The 15,622-nt window shown below is 52.3% G+C and overlaps 2 protein-coding genes and 1 pseudogene across 3 annotated transcripts; 1 reads left to right on the top strand and 2 right to left on the bottom strand.

Annotated features, from left to right (window-relative positions):
* Window positions 1–1,885: 1,885 nt before the first annotated feature.
* Window positions 1,886–3,093, bottom strand: LOC113199270 (spermine synthase-like; annotated as a pseudogene).
* A 617-nt stretch (window positions 3,094–3,710) lies between these two features.
* Psmd8 (proteasome 26S subunit, non-ATPase 8) lies at window positions 3,711–10,481 on the top strand. The gene is made up of 7 exons (XM_026412168.2): window positions 3,711–4,073; window positions 5,193–5,265; window positions 5,381–5,483; window positions 6,428–6,593; window positions 7,533–7,633; window positions 9,244–9,355; window positions 10,272–10,481. Exons 1-7 carry the CDS (start codon window positions 3,711–3,713, stop codon window positions 10,407–10,409), a joined length of 1,056 nt encoding a protein of 351 aa, XP_026267953.1. The 3' UTR covers window positions 10,410–10,481.
* Window positions 10,482–11,273: 792 nt separating this feature from the next.
* Window positions 11,274–14,780, bottom strand: Ggn (gametogenetin). 2 transcript variants are annotated; one of them, XM_026412177.2, is made up of 3 exons: window positions 14,678–14,780; window positions 12,048–13,940; window positions 11,274–11,391 (listed from the first exon to the last, which is right to left on the bottom strand). In XM_026412177.2, exons 2-3 carry the CDS (start codon window positions 13,919–13,921, stop codon window positions 11,274–11,276), a joined length of 1,992 nt encoding a protein of 663 aa, XP_026267962.2. In that variant the 5' UTR covers window positions 13,922–13,940; window positions 14,678–14,780. The 2 variants fall into 2 exon arrangements, with proteins under 2 accessions (XP_026267962.2, XP_026267963.2); XM_026412178.2 differs by lacking the exon at window positions 14,678–14,780 and having other exon boundaries at window positions 12,048–13,943.
* Window positions 14,781–15,622: the final 842 nt, after the last annotated feature.

Raw genomic sequence — 15,622 nt, 5'->3', positions numbered from 1 at the left:
AATGCGCTGGAAACTATTCTAGGAAAACAGGTCAGGGTTCCTCAGGGGCAATCATGACCTTTGTGACTCAGATGGAGGCGTGAAGGCCAGAGGAGATGAATGAATAAGTGATGAGTGACCTGCCATCAGGTCAGCTGCCTCCCTCTGCTGTCATTTCTACCCAGAGTGTCTCAGGCCTCCCTGTTACCCCGCATGGTCCTCCATGGTTGAGGCTCATAGCTGTGGCCTGTAATGTGTTCTGATTGATTAAATATTTTGAACACCAACATCTGAGGTTAGGATTTTAATCTTTGTTGCAGTAGTAAAAATTTCACTCAGATGGTCTACATGGAGATGGTAATTCATGGGCTCCTCCCACCCCCATCAGCTTTTTTTGGTACTAGGGATTGAACCCAGGGGCACTCTATCACTGAGCTACACCCCTAGCCCTTTTTATTTAATTTTGAGACAAGGTCTGACCTCAAATTTGACCTGGTCTTGAATTTGTAATCCTCCTGTCTCAGCCTCCCTCCCCAGTCACTGAGATTACAGGTGTATGACACCATGCCCAACAGAAGCTACAGATACAGATCTCAATGTCTGCAGGATCCTGGCGTCATTTCTCGGTAGATTACCCTGTTTTGCTACTCTCTTCTGAGTGTGCTCTGACCTCAAGACAACCATCCTCATCATCAAAGGCTGTACATCCTCTTGTCCAGAGAAAGAAGGGCCTGGGATCCAACATTGTCAGACAGAGTCCTGTCAGCCACTCTGAGTGGATAAACTTGGGTCACAGAGCACCACCCTACCAATCACACTACCAAAGGGATGGGGGCAATGATTGGGTTAAGCCAATCAGATCCCACTTTTGCTCATGTGTGGGGGAGGGCAGTTAGAAGGAAACTGTGCTTTCAGGAAGGGACAGAGGAGATTGGACCTGAAAAAGGGGAAGTGGCTTCCATACTCCATCCCCTGTCTAGCCAATAGTCTCAATGCAGTCCATCCCCTGGATTTTATTTTTTTGTTTTTTGATACTGGGGATTGAACCCAGGGATGCTTTGCCACTAATCTACATCCCCAGCCCTTTCATTTTGAGACTGGAGTCTTGCTAAGTTGCTGAGGCTGGCCTTAAACTTGTGATCCTCTTACCTCCTTCTCCTGAGCCCCTGGGATTACAGGCGTGCACCACCACATCTGGCTCTTTGTTTAAAAGGCTTTAAATGCCACAATTTGACATAGTCATTCATTCAACGAATATTTATTGACTGTGTGCTAATACATGCCAAATGTAGAGATAGGAATTCAGCAGTGCAGAAAACCCATGGAGCTGATTTGGAGAATATTTTTTGTCTCCTTTGTAATTTTAATATCTAAATCCATTTTTTGGGAAAACATATCACCATCAAGAACTTCCCTCCAGAACAAAACAATGATGCTCATTCCTCCAGACATCCAAATTTCAGTCTACCAAAACCAAAAAAAAAAAAAAAAATGCATACAGAATAAGTAATATTACATTCTAGGCAGTCAGTGCACTTGGCAATTTTTGCTGAACCATCTAAATGCCCTTCAGCTGGCTTTCAAAAAATAACACCCTCGCTCATCAAAATATACATTTTCCATTTGCTTTTTAAAATTAAAAATAATAATTAAAAGAGAAAATTTGGGTTGGGATTGTGGCTCAGTGGTACAGTGCTCACCTAGCATATGTGAGGCCCTAGGTTCAATCCTCAGCACCATGTAAAAATAAATAAAATAAAGGTATTGTGTCCAACTACAACTAAAATAAATAAATATAGGGGGGGAGAGAGAGAGAGACTTTAAAGAAGTTATTTTGATGTCATGTACAGCGTTCGGAGGTTAGGAAAGTTGTTTGCAGCACACATGATTAAGGGAATATTCATCTTCAATATTTAGCTTTCTTCCAAACAGTGTAAAATACCCACAATTCCAAGTATGAAGGGACGCAGATCATCTCCTTTGAGAATTCCACAGGACAACAGAGGCACCTGAGCTGTTCTTCAAAGAGGGACAAAGCTTCTGTCAAATCGACACAGTTGCCCTGTGTAAAATATTTCCCATCCTGTCTCAATACTTTCATTGATAGGTCAAGAATCCATCTGAGAAACTCCCAGTGGAATCTTCTTCTGGAGATGTGGAGATTGGACCAGCTGTGAAATCATCACATAATCAAATTCTCTCCCTTCCTTGGCATACTTCTTCAGTACTGGAATACATTCTTCTATCAGAAGCTGATGGGGAGCTGGGGATGCAGCTCTATTGGTAGAGTGCTTGCCTAGCATGCACAAGGCCCTGGGTTCAACCCCTAGTGCCACCAAAACAACAACAACAACAACAACAACAACAAAAACCCAAGAACCCGATAGCAGTCTCCTTTAAGACTAAGATCCTTAGCACATGTTTTTTTGCATATATTTCTTACATCCATCAAATCACCATTTGTCAATCTCTACCATAGTGACCATCTTTGGTTTCAGTTTGACTATTTCACTTAATACACCCTCTTCTTTGCCTCCCAGCATCAGCTCATCTTTGCCAGTGTGATTTTTGCCTCTGCCCATGATAGCCCAGGTATAGGCAAGATCACTGTCTGCCAAATTAACATCCCCGCTAAGGACAAGAATAGTTCTGAACTGCTTCGGGTGTAGAATTTTAATGTTCGGATAAGGTGGGTCTTCATCATACACCTCCTCATCTCCGTTGTACTCATCAGTAGGACCTACCCATCAGCAGTAGGCCTGATATCTGCCGATGGCCCCTCCTCCAACTCTGGGTGGTACCCATTTCACTCGCCCAGTCCTGTCCTCACCTAATTCTTTCATTCTTTCTTCCACTTTGTTCAGAAGACTGTCCATTTCTTTGTCCTGTGCATCACTGTCCTAACTCTGAAGGTCCAGCGACACCAGTCCATATGGATACATTCTCAAATTGGCAAAGCTGCTATTTTTGTTTGTGTAAGTTGCTAAATAGCCATGGTTCCTGCCAGGTGGGCACCGATTCCGCCATCCTCTGCTCCTGGAAAATGAAGTCCAGCCTGCTGTGCCTTGCTGCTGCCTTAATGAGAGGGGGGCCCTGCGCCATGCCTGCGGGAGGTGGTCATGGAAGACTGCGGGGTGGGGGTGGGGCGGGGGGAAGGAGAATTTTGAGTTTCTTTCGAGAAAAAGTGGCTGAATAGGCAGGTGTAGTGTCTAAGCAGCAATGAAGAAAGTAAAAGCTGGCATGAAAAATTAGAAATTATCTGCTTTTATGTGGCATTTAAAGCCATAGGGCTGGATGTTCTTTGTAAATAGTTTGTGCTTATTTGTATAAATTTGGAGAAAAATGCGGACAGAAGCACAGAGAGACTAGATACGTAGGTTCAAATCCCAGCTACTGGAGCTTTGGAAGGTTACCCAGCCTCTCCATACCCCTGTAAAATGAAATCTCATTCTATAAATATAGTATATAGATTTATGTAAATATATAAACGACATAGATCTTTATATCTCCATAAAAGGAAGTTGTCCTATTGGCTCCACATCGCCACCTCTTGGCTTATAGAAGCTACCCTGAAGGTGGAACCTCCAGACAGTAACAGCGTCCCCAGCGCACCAGCTGAAGCCAGGAAAGCCATATTGACTGCTGGAATGGGAGGAGCGCGTTGAGACGTTAGGGCAAGCCGACTTCCGGTCACCAGCTTGAGTGACAACAGAGGCGGAGCTCCAACTGGTATGTTCATTAAGGGCAGGGCTTCCGGGACTTCTCCCAGAGAGCTACGGCTCGCCACCCGCGGCGGGGAGAGGCGGGCAGTCGTAGCTCCGCCCCCGCCCTTGGGCTCCACCTCCCAGCCCCATTTCCGCCGGGCGAAAGTCCGTAGGCGCCGCTGCCGTAAACGAGGCCGGCGGTTCGCCAAATCACGGAAGATGGCGGCCGCGACCATGAACGGAACGACAGGCATCCCGAGCTCCGGGTCTGCGGCGGCCTCGGGCGCTATCCTGCAGGCCGCGGCCGGCATGTACGAGCAACTCAAGGGCGAGTGGAACCGGAAAAGCCCCAATCTTAGCAAATGCGGAGAAGAGCTGGGCCGCCTCAAGGTAGGGTTTGGCGGGCCCAGGAAGCCAAGTGCTTAAGGGGTGCTACGAGAGGTCTGGTCCCAGCCAAGTTCCGGGCCACCCGAGAGGCTTCGGTGCCGATGGAAACCGGGCGGCCTGGAGATCCAAACGACAAAACATTCGGGACAGCCTAAGTGCGAACTCGGAGGGGGTCAAGGAGCAGAGAGGGCTGGAACGGACCAAGTGCGGCCCCAGGGGCGCAGGGTGGGGAGGGAGTGATGGAGAGATGGGTCAGGGCAGAACCAAGAGAGGGGTTCCAGTCTTGTGGTTCGGAAGCCCAGCTGATCAGAGGGGCCGGATGCAGTATCGGGTTTTTCCCGATGACGAGTTCATGACAACGCTAAATGGGGAATGAGAACTGCAAAACAAAGTCTGAGATGATGGGACGTGTAGGGATGTGTGGGTGAGACCTGGCCAAGCTGGGGTCTGAGAAATCTGAGGTTAAGGGAGCATCTCTGGAAAAGGGGGCAGGGGCAGGGCAGAACCTACAAGAAAAATAATATGGGGTTCAGGGTGCTTCAGACTAGGTCTGTTTGGGAAAGAGTATGAATAGAGTATTCTGGGCCAAGTTACTGAGTTTAATAAGGAATGGTGTATAAGCTGGATTTGGGCGGAGATTAGTGCCTCTCCCTACCTGTAGATTTTTGGGGTAGCCCAGCTGCCGCTTCCCAAAGAGTGTAGGGAAAATGTGTCAAGAACAGAAGGTCCTGGTGTCCTTCCCATCCCGGTGACTTCGTTGGGTCAGGCACTGGAGTGTCTTTCCTGTTTCCCCAGCGGGGCTATTAATATATATGATATGAGGTCATCCTAAATGAGTGCTTGCTTGTGTTCAGGTTCTATTCTGAGTGCTTTTTGAGGATTGGCTCCTTGAAGTACTCAAAACAGTTTTATGAGTCAGGGATGATGGTTAGTTTAATTTTCCAGGTAGGAAAAAACAAACCCCAGAGAGGGTAAGTAGCCTCTATGTGTGTGTTTCTGGAGCTCAAACCCAGGGCCTTGCACATGCTAGGCAAGCAGTCTACCACTAAGCTACCTGCCCAGCCTAGTAACCTATATTTGAAGTCCCATCTTTCCTTCCTTCCCTCCTTTCCTCCCTGTCAGCTGGTTCTGCTGGAGCTTAACTTCCTGCCAACCACAGGGACCAAGCTGACCAAACAACAGCTCATTCTGGCCCGTAAGTGTCCCTGGGGTTGGGGGGGGTGATGGGCTGAGGATTGTGGCAGGAATGGTGCTGTGGTTTGGGGGAGGGAACCCAGTCATCTCCTGAGAGCTTGCCTTGTCACTCACAGGTGACATATTGGAGATCGGGGCCCAGTGGAGCATCCTTCGCAAGGACATCCCCTCCTTCGAGCGCTACATGGCTCAGCTCAAATGCTACTACTTTGATTACAAGTGAGGTTGGGCCCTGCCACTGGGGAGGGATGGTGGTTACTGGGCAACTCTTATATCTTTGTTTCATCCAAATGGGCTTCTTCCTTTTACTGGGAACCCCTGATCTGCCTAGTTATGTACCCAGAGATTTCAGGGTCAGGGGATTGACTTGGAGGTCCTGAGACTGGGGTCGTACGATCTAATTTCTGTAGATATCTAATCCATTGACTTCCCTTACCTGTTGCCACACTACATCCCCTCTGCCCGGTGTGGCCACCATTATCTTTTACCTGCCTTGGCTCCAGCCTTGGATTGTATTTCTCCATCCCAGCCCTGTCTCTCCCACCGGACTGTGAGCTTCCTAAAGGTAGAGTTTGGAACTGTCTTGGTCACAGTTGTGTTTTTAGCATTGCCTACTACAGGCCCAGCCCACCCAGAGCAGGGGCTTGATGTGTGCAGAATATAAAACTGAATGACATCTTTATGGATTAATGATTCAGAATTTGATATCAGACAAACTGGTTTAAAACATCTTGTTACTTCCTGATAAGGTGGTCACCTCTCTGTCTCAGTTTCCCCCTTAAAGTGAGGGTGATGATTTTTGGCATAATCATATTGAACACTTTTTTATAGTGCTTTTTTGGGTAAGACTCTGTTCTAGTCATTTTACCTGGGTTAGATCATCTTACTCACTTAACCTTTGTTTAACCTATCTATATGAGATGGATACTGTGGTGATAACCCATTTTACATTTGGGGAAATCAAGTCACTTTTCTGAAATGAGGTCACTTGCTTGATTGGGTTGATATAACTAATAAGGGATTTCTTGCTTCTTTGGGCCTCAGTTTCTTCATCTGAAAACCCAGGGCCCTATAATCCTTCAAGGAGATGAAAGAGGGTGGTGCTTGGTAGGTCCCTAAGCCTTCCCTTTTTTTTTTTTATGATTCCCCTTCCTGGTCCACAGGGAGCAGCTCCCCGAGTCAGCCTACATGCACCAGCTTTTGGGCCTCAATCTCCTCTTCCTGCTGTCCCAGAACCGGGTGGCTGAGTTTCATACAGAGTTGGAGCGCCTACCTGCCAAGGATATCCAGACCAATGTCTACATCAAGCACCCTGTGTCCCTTGAACAGGTGAGGCTGGGCAGGGAAGTAAGGGCTTGGCTAAGGTAGGTAGTACCAGGACAAGTACTAGGGGAGTAGTCAGGGTTCACTAATATTTGCTCATTTATGCAACAAATATTGAGCTCCAGCTGTGCCCTGGGTGCTCGTTAGCTTTCAGACTGTGCAATGAATCATAAGTTTCTTGATCTTGGGGTGAACGCAGTGAGGTGAGGAAGCAGACAATAAGCAAAAGTGGAAGTAAAGACTGTGGTCTGTCAGGTAAGTTCTGTGGAGAAAAATAAGGAAGCAGGGTGGGGTGTAATGGGCAGTGGACAAAATTTAATATGGGGTGGTCAGAAAAGACTCTGAAGAGTTGGGATTTATGCAAGACTTGCAAAGGATGAGAATGAAATCATGTGACAATCCAGGCAGAGCAACCAGCCAGTCTAAACTGAGGCAGAAACTGCCTGCTGTGTTTGAGAAACAAATGAGCTGGGCCAGGGGAGAACTTTAGGAGCTGGGGTTAAGAAATAGTTCCTGAAGCTGAGGTTGCACAGGATTTGGCTGGGGGAGGGGAGGGGAGGGGAAGGCAGGCAGCATAGTTTGGGCAAAGTTATGGGTGGATAAACCCCAGTAGATCCAGTTTGGTGTGTGTCTCTTTCTCTCTCTTTTTTTTTTTTTTTTTTTTTTTTTGGTAGTTGTAAATGGATAGAATGCCTTTATTTGTTTATTTTTTTAATATGGTGCTGAGGATCGAACCCAGAGCCTTGCCCATGCTAGGCAAGCGCTCTACCACTGAGCCCCAGTCCCAGCCCCAGCCCTTGGTCTCCTTTGTATAATTGGAGCTGAGATAAGGAGATGCAGTCTCAGGACAAGCTAGGGGGGGAGAGAGAGGCCCGGGTGGGGAGTGCCGGGGTGTCCCTGTGCTGCTCTTCTTCATCCTCTTTTCTCCATCCTCGGCCTCTGCAGTACCTGATGGAGGGCAGCTACAACAAGGTGTTCCTGGCCAAAGGCAACATCCCTGCTGAGAGCTACACCTTCTTCATCGACATTCTGCTGGACACTATCAGGTGTGTGGGGGACCAGAACTCTGTGAGGTTCAGAAAGAGCTCATCCTCTGGCATAGACAGCCCTGAATTTGAAATCCTTTCTGGCCACTCGTGATCTGGGTAGGCTGGGCATGTTTCTATCCTAGCATTTTAGTTCTTTTCTGTGAAATGGAACTGGTCATGCCATTGTGGACAACAGCTCTCCGTTTGTCCCTTGGGCTGTTTACATGGTTGGCTATGGGTCGAACTTGAGCCTGGGTGTGGCACCCATACAGCTCAGCAGATGGGGGCCATGCTGCCTCTCTGAGAAGTGTTCCAGTCCATCTCTGGGCCAAAGATGCATCCAATGAGTCACATAACCTCACCTCAGGGCACCTAAATTCTGCAACAGTCAGTTTCCCTTGTCTAGAATGGGGCCACCAAGTCCTGTCAGCCCCTGGGGTTGCTGTCTACACAGGGGCAGGTGGGTATGACATATAAGTCCTTTTTGAGGTATAAAAGGGTGTCAAGGCGGGGCTCAGTGGTAGAGCGCTTGCCTGGCATGGGTAAGGCACTGGGTTCAATCCTCAGCACTACATATAAATAAATAAATAAATAAAATATCGTTAAAATAAAAGGGTGTCAAAGTTGGTGGCACAGCTGGTTCACTTGGGTGAAGTACCAGATTGGAATGGGTTTCCTTTTTTTTTTTGTGTGTGTGTGTGTGTGTGTGTGTGTGTGTGGTGCTGGGGATTGAACCCAGGGCCTTGTGCATGCAAGGCAAGCACTCTTCTAACTGAGCTATATCACCAGCCCCTCCATTTTTGGGGGGTGACAAAGGCAAGTGTACAGACATGGAATAGTGTTTTGTTGTTATTGTTGGTTTTGGAGATGGGGTCTCACTAAGTTGCCCAGGTTGGCCTCGAACCTGGGCTTAAGTGATCCTCTTGCCTTAGCTGGGACTAAAGGCCTGATTGGTTTAGGGACTTGTCTTTTTTTTTTTTTTTTTTTTTTTGTTAAGATTCTGAGGGTGGGACCCAGAACCCTTAATGCATGCTGGGCAAGCATTCTAACAAACCAGGGTATTTGTTGTGAAAGACATACCTCTCCCAAACCTCATTTGTTGTGAGAGCCCATACCTACCCTCTTCCTGAGAGATGTGACATTGCAGAAATGCCCACGCTCTTCCTTATCCCTCTTTTCTTGAGGGCTCACCCCAACCCCATTCCAGAACTTGGTGCGTAGCTATTTTGCTACGTTATTGCTGTTCATGGATTCAAGGGACCCCTTGGGCTCTGTGAAGTAGGATGCAGCACTCTTGTGAGGAGGGTTTATGGGAAGAAAGCCCCTTGTGGGAATCCCAGGCTGGATTTCAGAGAGTCTCAAATCCTCCCATCTCGGAGTGGGATTGGAATTTGGTTCCACAGTTCTGGGAGTCAGAGAGATCTAAATGTGGGTCCCCTGTGGCCCTTGCTTGTTTTGTGACTCTGGTCAAGTTACTCCTCTCTTTCAGCCTCTGCTAGTAAAATAGGGCAGGAACATTCCAGACATCAGTGCTGCACTGAAAGGTCAGAGCTGGCACCTGTCAGGCCCAGGAGGACGGGACCTGGGGGGTTGTGTTCAGTAACAGGAACCTTATTATTTTCCCCCAGGGACGAGATTGCAGGGTGCATTGAGAAGGCCTACGAGAAAATCCTTTTCACTGAGGCCACCCGGATCCTCTTCTTCAACACACCCAAAAAGATGACAGACTACGCTAAGAAGGTGGCTGGGGTGCAGGACAAGGGGCTGTGGAGCCAAGGAGGGCATGCTCTTAGCATGTGTTAGTGAGCAGTGGGGCAGTCTGGGGGGACAAGACTGTGCAGATTTGAATCCAGCTGTGTGTTGTATGTGGTCCTTAGGCAAGTGGCCAAATCTCTCTGAGCTTGTGTATCCATAGAATAGAGTTTTAATATGTGGGATGAGCTTAGCCTAGCACCTGGCTTCAGGTGGAGGTGGTACACTGCACATATTATCTTTTGCCCCCTTTCTGCCTCCCTGGCACTGGGGATTGAACACAGGGCCCTCTACCACTGAGCTACATCCCCAGTCCTTTTATTTTTTAATTTTGAGACAGGTTCTCACCAATTTGCCCAGTCTGGCCATAAACTTGCATGCCTCCTGCCCTAGCCTCTAAGTAGTTGAGACTTGAGAGGTGCCCCACCATGCTGGGCTGGCTTTTGCCTTTATTAGAATTCCTTAAAAGTGGCAACTTTTTCTGTAAGACTTTGCTTCCTTTAGTATGGAACATTTGAGCAGGAGATTGCCTCTGGAAATGGTGACTCATGGTGCACAGTGATCCTGGTGTCCTAGGAGGCAGGAGGAGAGTCAAGAGCAGATTGTAGAAGGGGTGAAATTGAGTGTGGGTGATGATGGCAGTTGTTGATCACTTATTCTAGGCCAAATATCATTTCAAAGGTTTTGATTCACTGAATCCTTAGAGTGGACCCAGAGGGTATCTGTCTTGAACATGGAAAAACCAGAGCAGAGAGAGTGAATTTCTTTGCCTAGAGTTGTGTAGGTAGAGGGGGAGTCATGAGGAGAGGGAGCCGTGGCACACATGGGTGAGTGGTGGCTCCATGGGGTGGGAGGACAGCCTTTGGGATCACATCACCCATCTTTTATTCTTCCCTTCCTGCAGCGAGGGTGGGTCCTGGGCCCCAACAACTACTACAGTTTTGCCAGCCAGCAGCAGAAGCCAGAAGACACCATCATCCCCTCTACAGAACTGGCCAAGCAAGTCATCGAGTATGCCCGGCAGCTGGAGATGATTGTCTGAACCCACTGGCCCTTGGTTATTTAAAACTGTCACAGTGCAACCTGTCCTCCAATAAAGGTGGATTGACATTCATTCTTCCAGACCCTTGTATATACCCAGTTGGGATGGCAGAGAAACTATCATCTCTGGAGAACCTGGAATTTGGGGGTTTGAGATAACACCATCTAGGCAGCCTCTGTCCAGTGGCTATTGGCTATTGCTCCTGGTCTCAAATACAGACGCCCTGTGGCCCTCAAAGAGCACAGGCTCCAAATGGACACATTGGAATGTTGGGCCAGGGTATCCGAATGTTTCGGCAAAGGGTATGAAGTGTCCCATGTTGGCAGTGGATTAAATAATTTTACAAATGACATGCAAAATGGAATCTGTGGGCTACCACTGGAACAAAAAGTGTGGCCCCTGCATAGGCTTGTCCTACTTGTCCCTTTTTGTGAGCTAGTGCTGTGACCTAGGACCACCCTGCACGCCAATCTACATTTCCTGCCTGAAGTTCTTGGGAAGATGTTTTAAGGTGCTAGTCTAAATCTGGCTGAGCCATTTGTGGATTGTGGAATTTTCAAGAAAGTCATCCAGAATTGGTTTTTCCCACTGTAAACTATGAATGCTCCTTTCCAGAGTGATTTGTTATTCTAGAATGTGAGCTTGGCATCAGGTCAGCTCAGAAATGAAAAAAGCTGATGGGAAATGAGACCCCACCCCCATCGGTGCAGATGCTGGATAAACGGACCCTATGTGGTGATATGATGGACTTCTGCCTTGTCCCCACCCTACTTTCAGCCCACAGTGGGTGACTGACGGGCAACTAGGCACGTGGATTGGTTATTTTATTGGCATGGAGGGGAAGGCAGAGGGCGTTGACTGCACTCAGTTGGGATGGGTGGCCTGCAAGTCGTAGTGCTCCAGCCCAGCTACCAGGGAGCCAGCGAGCTTGATGGTGGCGACCCAGGGTGGCTCGCTCAGGTGGTTGGTGGGTGTGCTCAGCCTGGGAAGAGGGAAAAATCCACAAAGGCCTGTGAGGCCCTTACCTCTTCTGGGGCTTCACTTTCCCTGAGTAGAAGCTCCTGAAGGCTGAGAGATCTGGCCTGGGGAGAGGGGTGCTGGAGGATACAGGAGCCCTCCTGGCTCTGGGGACTCTGGAGTAGGCTTTGCAGCACAAGGGCTGGGGCATCAGTGCTCCCTGGTGGTTAAAACTTTGGCTCCCAGAGTCAGAAGTTGCCAAAGTAGACAGGGGGCTAGGTCAGGGCTTCCCTGTCCAGAGAAGTTGGGGATGTACATTTACCCCTTTGATGCCATCTTCCTCCCGACCCTGAAGAGCTTGGAACATGGCCCCATTTGGTGCTGTCAGGCACGGGGGTCAAGGCAATGAATAAGGTTAGGCCAGCTGGAACCAGCTTCCCTCCCTGATGGCTCCAGGGTAGCTGGAGGGCCACAGGTCAGCTTGGGGGTCTGAAAGCAAGGGGCTGGGTCAAGGTGTCCCCTCTTCCCAGTCAGGGTGTCAGGAAAGCTTCACAGGGTCCTGAAGGACTGGAGCTCAGGTAGATTGGAGTTGTAGGTAAGGGAGGGTCTATCTTGGAAAATCTGGTTCAGGACTTAAAAGAAGTATGCCCTCCCCTCCCTACATTCCAGACTTCGTCTCACCAGGCAGACACGTTGCGGGGCAGTCTGCGATGACGCGGCTGGTGGCGGCAGTAACACTTGCAGGGACAAGAGTTAAGCACCTGGAAGGGCGGCCAGTGGCGCGCTGCGCCCGAGCTAGCTGCCCCAGCTGTAAGGGCCCCACTGCCACCACCCCCTCCACCGCTGCTGTCAGTCACGGTAGCTGCAGTCCGTTCGCGAGGACCGTCTCCAGGGGCGCCGTCCTCACGGGTCACTCCACGGGCCGCGCGGGGACCCTTGTTTCTGCGCGTGCGAGCCTTGATGGGTGGGGGCGCAGGCGGTGATGGATCGGCGGTGATGGGAGCTGGAGCTGGGGATGGGGCCTGCTGGGCCGGTGCCTGGGCCTGTTCGGCAGCCAAGGCAGCGGGCATCGCAGGGGCTGGGGCGGGAGCCAGGGCTGACTCCACATGGCCAGAGCATGGGGTGGGTGGACGGGCCACCGGCAGCGGCGTTGGCTGGAGCACTGGAGGCTGCGGTGTGGGTGGCGGCACTGGTGGCGGCGTGGCTGGTGGCGTGGGCGGTGGCGGTCGCGGCAACAACTGCTGTGGACCCGGTGGCCCAGGGCGCACGGGCTCTCCATTGGTGGGCGCCGGGAAGATGAACATAGGCGGCGCCAGCAGGGCAGGCGCGGGCCTCCGGGGCCCCGGAGTTGGGTGAGCCTGCCCTGGTGGTGGCGGAGGGGAGCCCCACGGTCCAGAGAGCGCAGCCGCGCGCCGTCTGGGAGCCCCGACGCCTCCGCCAGCCCCATTGAAGCGAAAGTGGCGTTCAGGGCCATCAGGAGGGCTAACCCAGTCGAATTTGGGCTTTGAGCCTGGGAATGTGGTGTAGGGAGGCGGGGGTAGGGCCCGGGCGTGGGACGCAGGCGCCGCGGGGGGACCAGAACACCCTTCGCCGTCTCCATTCCCTCCCTCCGTTTCCTGTGCCGCACGAGGGACCTCTCCCAGGGTACGAGCAGCTCCAGGTGGGAGGGGTCCCTGTTTCAGGACCTCAGCGTAAGAGATGGCACCTGAAGCAGCGAAGAGTCCTCCGCCTCCACCGCCCCCGAGCGAGGCTTTGGTAGCTAAGGGACCCGAGGCTGCCGCAGGGCACAAAGGGGGTGCGGACTTGAAGGTGACTTTACATAGCAGGCTCAGGCCGGACTCGGAAGCCGCAGACCGAGCCATTTCGCCTTCGCCCGCTTGGGGAGGAGCCCCTCCGCGGGCCCCACCGGCCGTCTGACCCTCGCCGATGTGCCTGGCCTGGCTTTCTGTGGGGCTTGTGGCAGATGTGGCCAGAGCTGGAGTGATTCTGCGGTTTGGGGGCTGCCGGTCTGAAGGTGGCAGTGGTGGTGGCTTTCGTGGCTCCAGGGGCGTCGGAGGAGGAGGGGCCGGGGCTCTCGGGACAGGGTCCTTTTCAGTTAGTTGCCTGGGCAGCGGTGGCAGCGGGCGGAGGCTCGGAGGGTCGCCCTGTCCGCGATGGCTCGCCTCCAACAGGCCGCGGATCCGGGGCACCGCAGTGCCCTTGGGTTTTCGCCACTTAGACGGCGCGGGCAGCAGGGTCCCCACTGGGGGCGGGGGTGGTGTGGAGACTGCGGCTGCAGCCGCCTCCTCTGGAGGGGGCGTCACTGGTAAGGGTAGTTCTAAGGTCAGGGGCAGGGGTGAGGGTGAGGCCTGGGGCTCCGGGGGTACCAGGAGTCCCGGGGGCGCGGAGCTGCCAGGGAACCAGACGCCCAGCCCTCGAGCCAGGCGCATGGCCGGGGAGGAGGGGGTCACCTCGGGCTCCACCAGGGACGTCCGGCGGGAGTCAGAGGCGCGGTCCGAGGCCTGTTCTTTTCGGGAGCCCCCGCCCGCGGATGGCTCCGACTGCACGTTCCCCATTTCCGATGGAGGTCGAGGACTGCGGTCAGAAAAACTTTAGCCAGTCAGTCTGCCAGGGCAATGGGGACCCCACGACGTTGTCTGTTCCAGAATTTATCCGTCTGCATTGGCCCCGCCCTTGTCCTCCAAAATCTACTCAGCTCTCGTCTCCAGTCTTTAGTTTCCAGAATCTCGACGCTCACGCCTACTTCCCCGTGACCCCTCATAAGCTGCTGGTAAGAAATTTAGGCCCCAACCCCTTAAAGTTCTAAGGTTCCACCCCTATTTCCTTGGCTGGTTCCTTAAAGCACATCCCTACACTTTGGCCAAGCCCAGGGTCTCCAGACTTCAAGACTCAGGTCTTGCCCGCCTTCCGGTCTGTCTGTCGGGCCACACCGCTAACGATGGTTGTGCCCTGTAGCCTACAGGAGCTCAGGCTTCTCTCCCAGCACTCCAATCATTCTCCAGGGGCCTAGGCCCCGCCCCACTCTCTGGTCCCGCCCCCGATTGTCGGGGGAATCTGGCCTCGACCCCACCCCGCCCCCACCTGTTGTCTGGTCCTGCCTCTGACCAACAAATACCGGGTGTTCTGAGCATGTTAACCCTCCGACCATCCAGTCTCTGTCGATCATCTGGATCCCTCCCTGTTCGCAGGCAGCGGCATATCCTCAAACCTCAATCTTCTTTTCCCGCTCCGGATCTACCAGCGGTCTCAACACTCGGGCTCCACCCCTCCCCCAAGCTCCGCCCTGTCTCCGTCCAGAAGACCCCACTCACCGACTTCTCCAGCCGACCAAAGTTCAGACCGCAGCCCCCTGGGCCCAGGATAGGGCAGGGAACGGCCGTAGCAGAAAATAACCGAAAAGAACGGGGGTGCGGGTGAAGGCAAGTGGGCGAGACAGCGAGGGCGGACCCCGAGATCTATGCCCCGCCCCCGGGCTCGAGGCCCCGCCCTCCTGTGAGCCTGCTTCTGCTGGCCCTGACGAGCCTGGATCTCCTTTGGAAAAACTCCGAAGTCCTCTTCCCCGCCCCCAGGCCATCTGTTCATAAGCCCCACCCCTTTAGAACGTTCTCTTTAGCTCCACCCCTTTAGAATGCCCCGCCCATCGTTATCTCCCCCACCCCGTCCCACCCATTACCACCACTGCTACGTAGCTCCTCCCTTTGGGACCCCTCCTCTGCCCCGCCCCCAAGGCAATGTATCTCTAAGCCCCGCCTTTTTAGGATCTGGCAGTACCTCTTTGCTGGACCCTCTCCTTCCCTCCGCCAGCCCAGGAGGTCCATCCTCGGTGGACCCACCCCTTCCATGACGCACCCTCTTGTCGGTTCCTTTAGCATCCAAACCTTCTTCTTACTCAGTCTCTCCAACCCCGCCCCCTTGCGAATTCTCCCTTTGCCCCACCTCTTTTCGAACGCGGCCAGGCACCCAGCCCCTCCCATTTAGAGCCCAAACTGTAGACCACCGCCTCTTTAGAACCCTGAGACCAAGCCTTGTCCCGGTCCCCTCCGTATATCCTCGGGGACCAAAGAAGCGTATGAGCCGTAAGAGTGGAAAAGTGAAGGATCCGCTCTGCATCCTGAGAAAATGGGGACTGGGGGGCTGTTCGTAGCGGTCTGTGCCGGGCTCTAGGACCCAGCGGGCGAGTATGCCCGCCTCTCTCTTACCCCTCCCCCAAACCGCCCCCTCCCCCCCACCCGTCCTCCAGGTTCCCCCTCCCTCCC

Source organism: Urocitellus parryii, chromosome 15, assembly GCF_045843805.1.
Source record: "Urocitellus parryii isolate mUroPar1 chromosome 15, mUroPar1.hap1, whole genome shotgun sequence".
Taxonomy (NCBI): domain Eukaryota; kingdom Metazoa; phylum Chordata; class Mammalia; order Rodentia; family Sciuridae; genus Urocitellus; species Urocitellus parryii.
Note: the sequence above shows the minus strand (reverse complement) of the source record. Positions and strands in the feature narration are given on the sequence as shown.

What these genes read in the sequence shown, in the direction of transcription:
- Psmd8 (XM_026412168.2), top strand. Translation starts at nt 3,711, where the DNA reads ATGTTCATTAAGGGCAGGGCTTCCGGGACTTCTCCCAGAGAGCTACGG. An exon ending in ATTCTGCTGGACACTATCAG is followed by an intron (nt 7,634 to 9,243) that starts GTGTGTGGGGGA and finishes ATTTTCCCCCAG; the next exon opens with GGACGAGATTGCAGGGTGCA. An exon ending in TGACAGACTACGCTAAGAAG is followed by an intron (nt 9,356 to 10,271) that starts GTGGCTGGGGTG and finishes CCCTTCCTGCAG; the next exon opens with CGAGGGTGGGTCCTGGGCCC.
- Ggn (XM_026412177.2), bottom strand. Translation starts at nt 13,921, where the DNA reads ATGGGGAACGTGCAGTCGGAGCCATCCGCGGGCGGGGGCTCCCGAAAA. An exon ending in CCCCGCAACGTGTCTGCCTG is followed by an intron (nt 11,392 to 12,047) that starts GTGAGACGAAGT and finishes CCCTCTTCCCAG; the next exon opens with GCTGAGCACACCCACCAACC.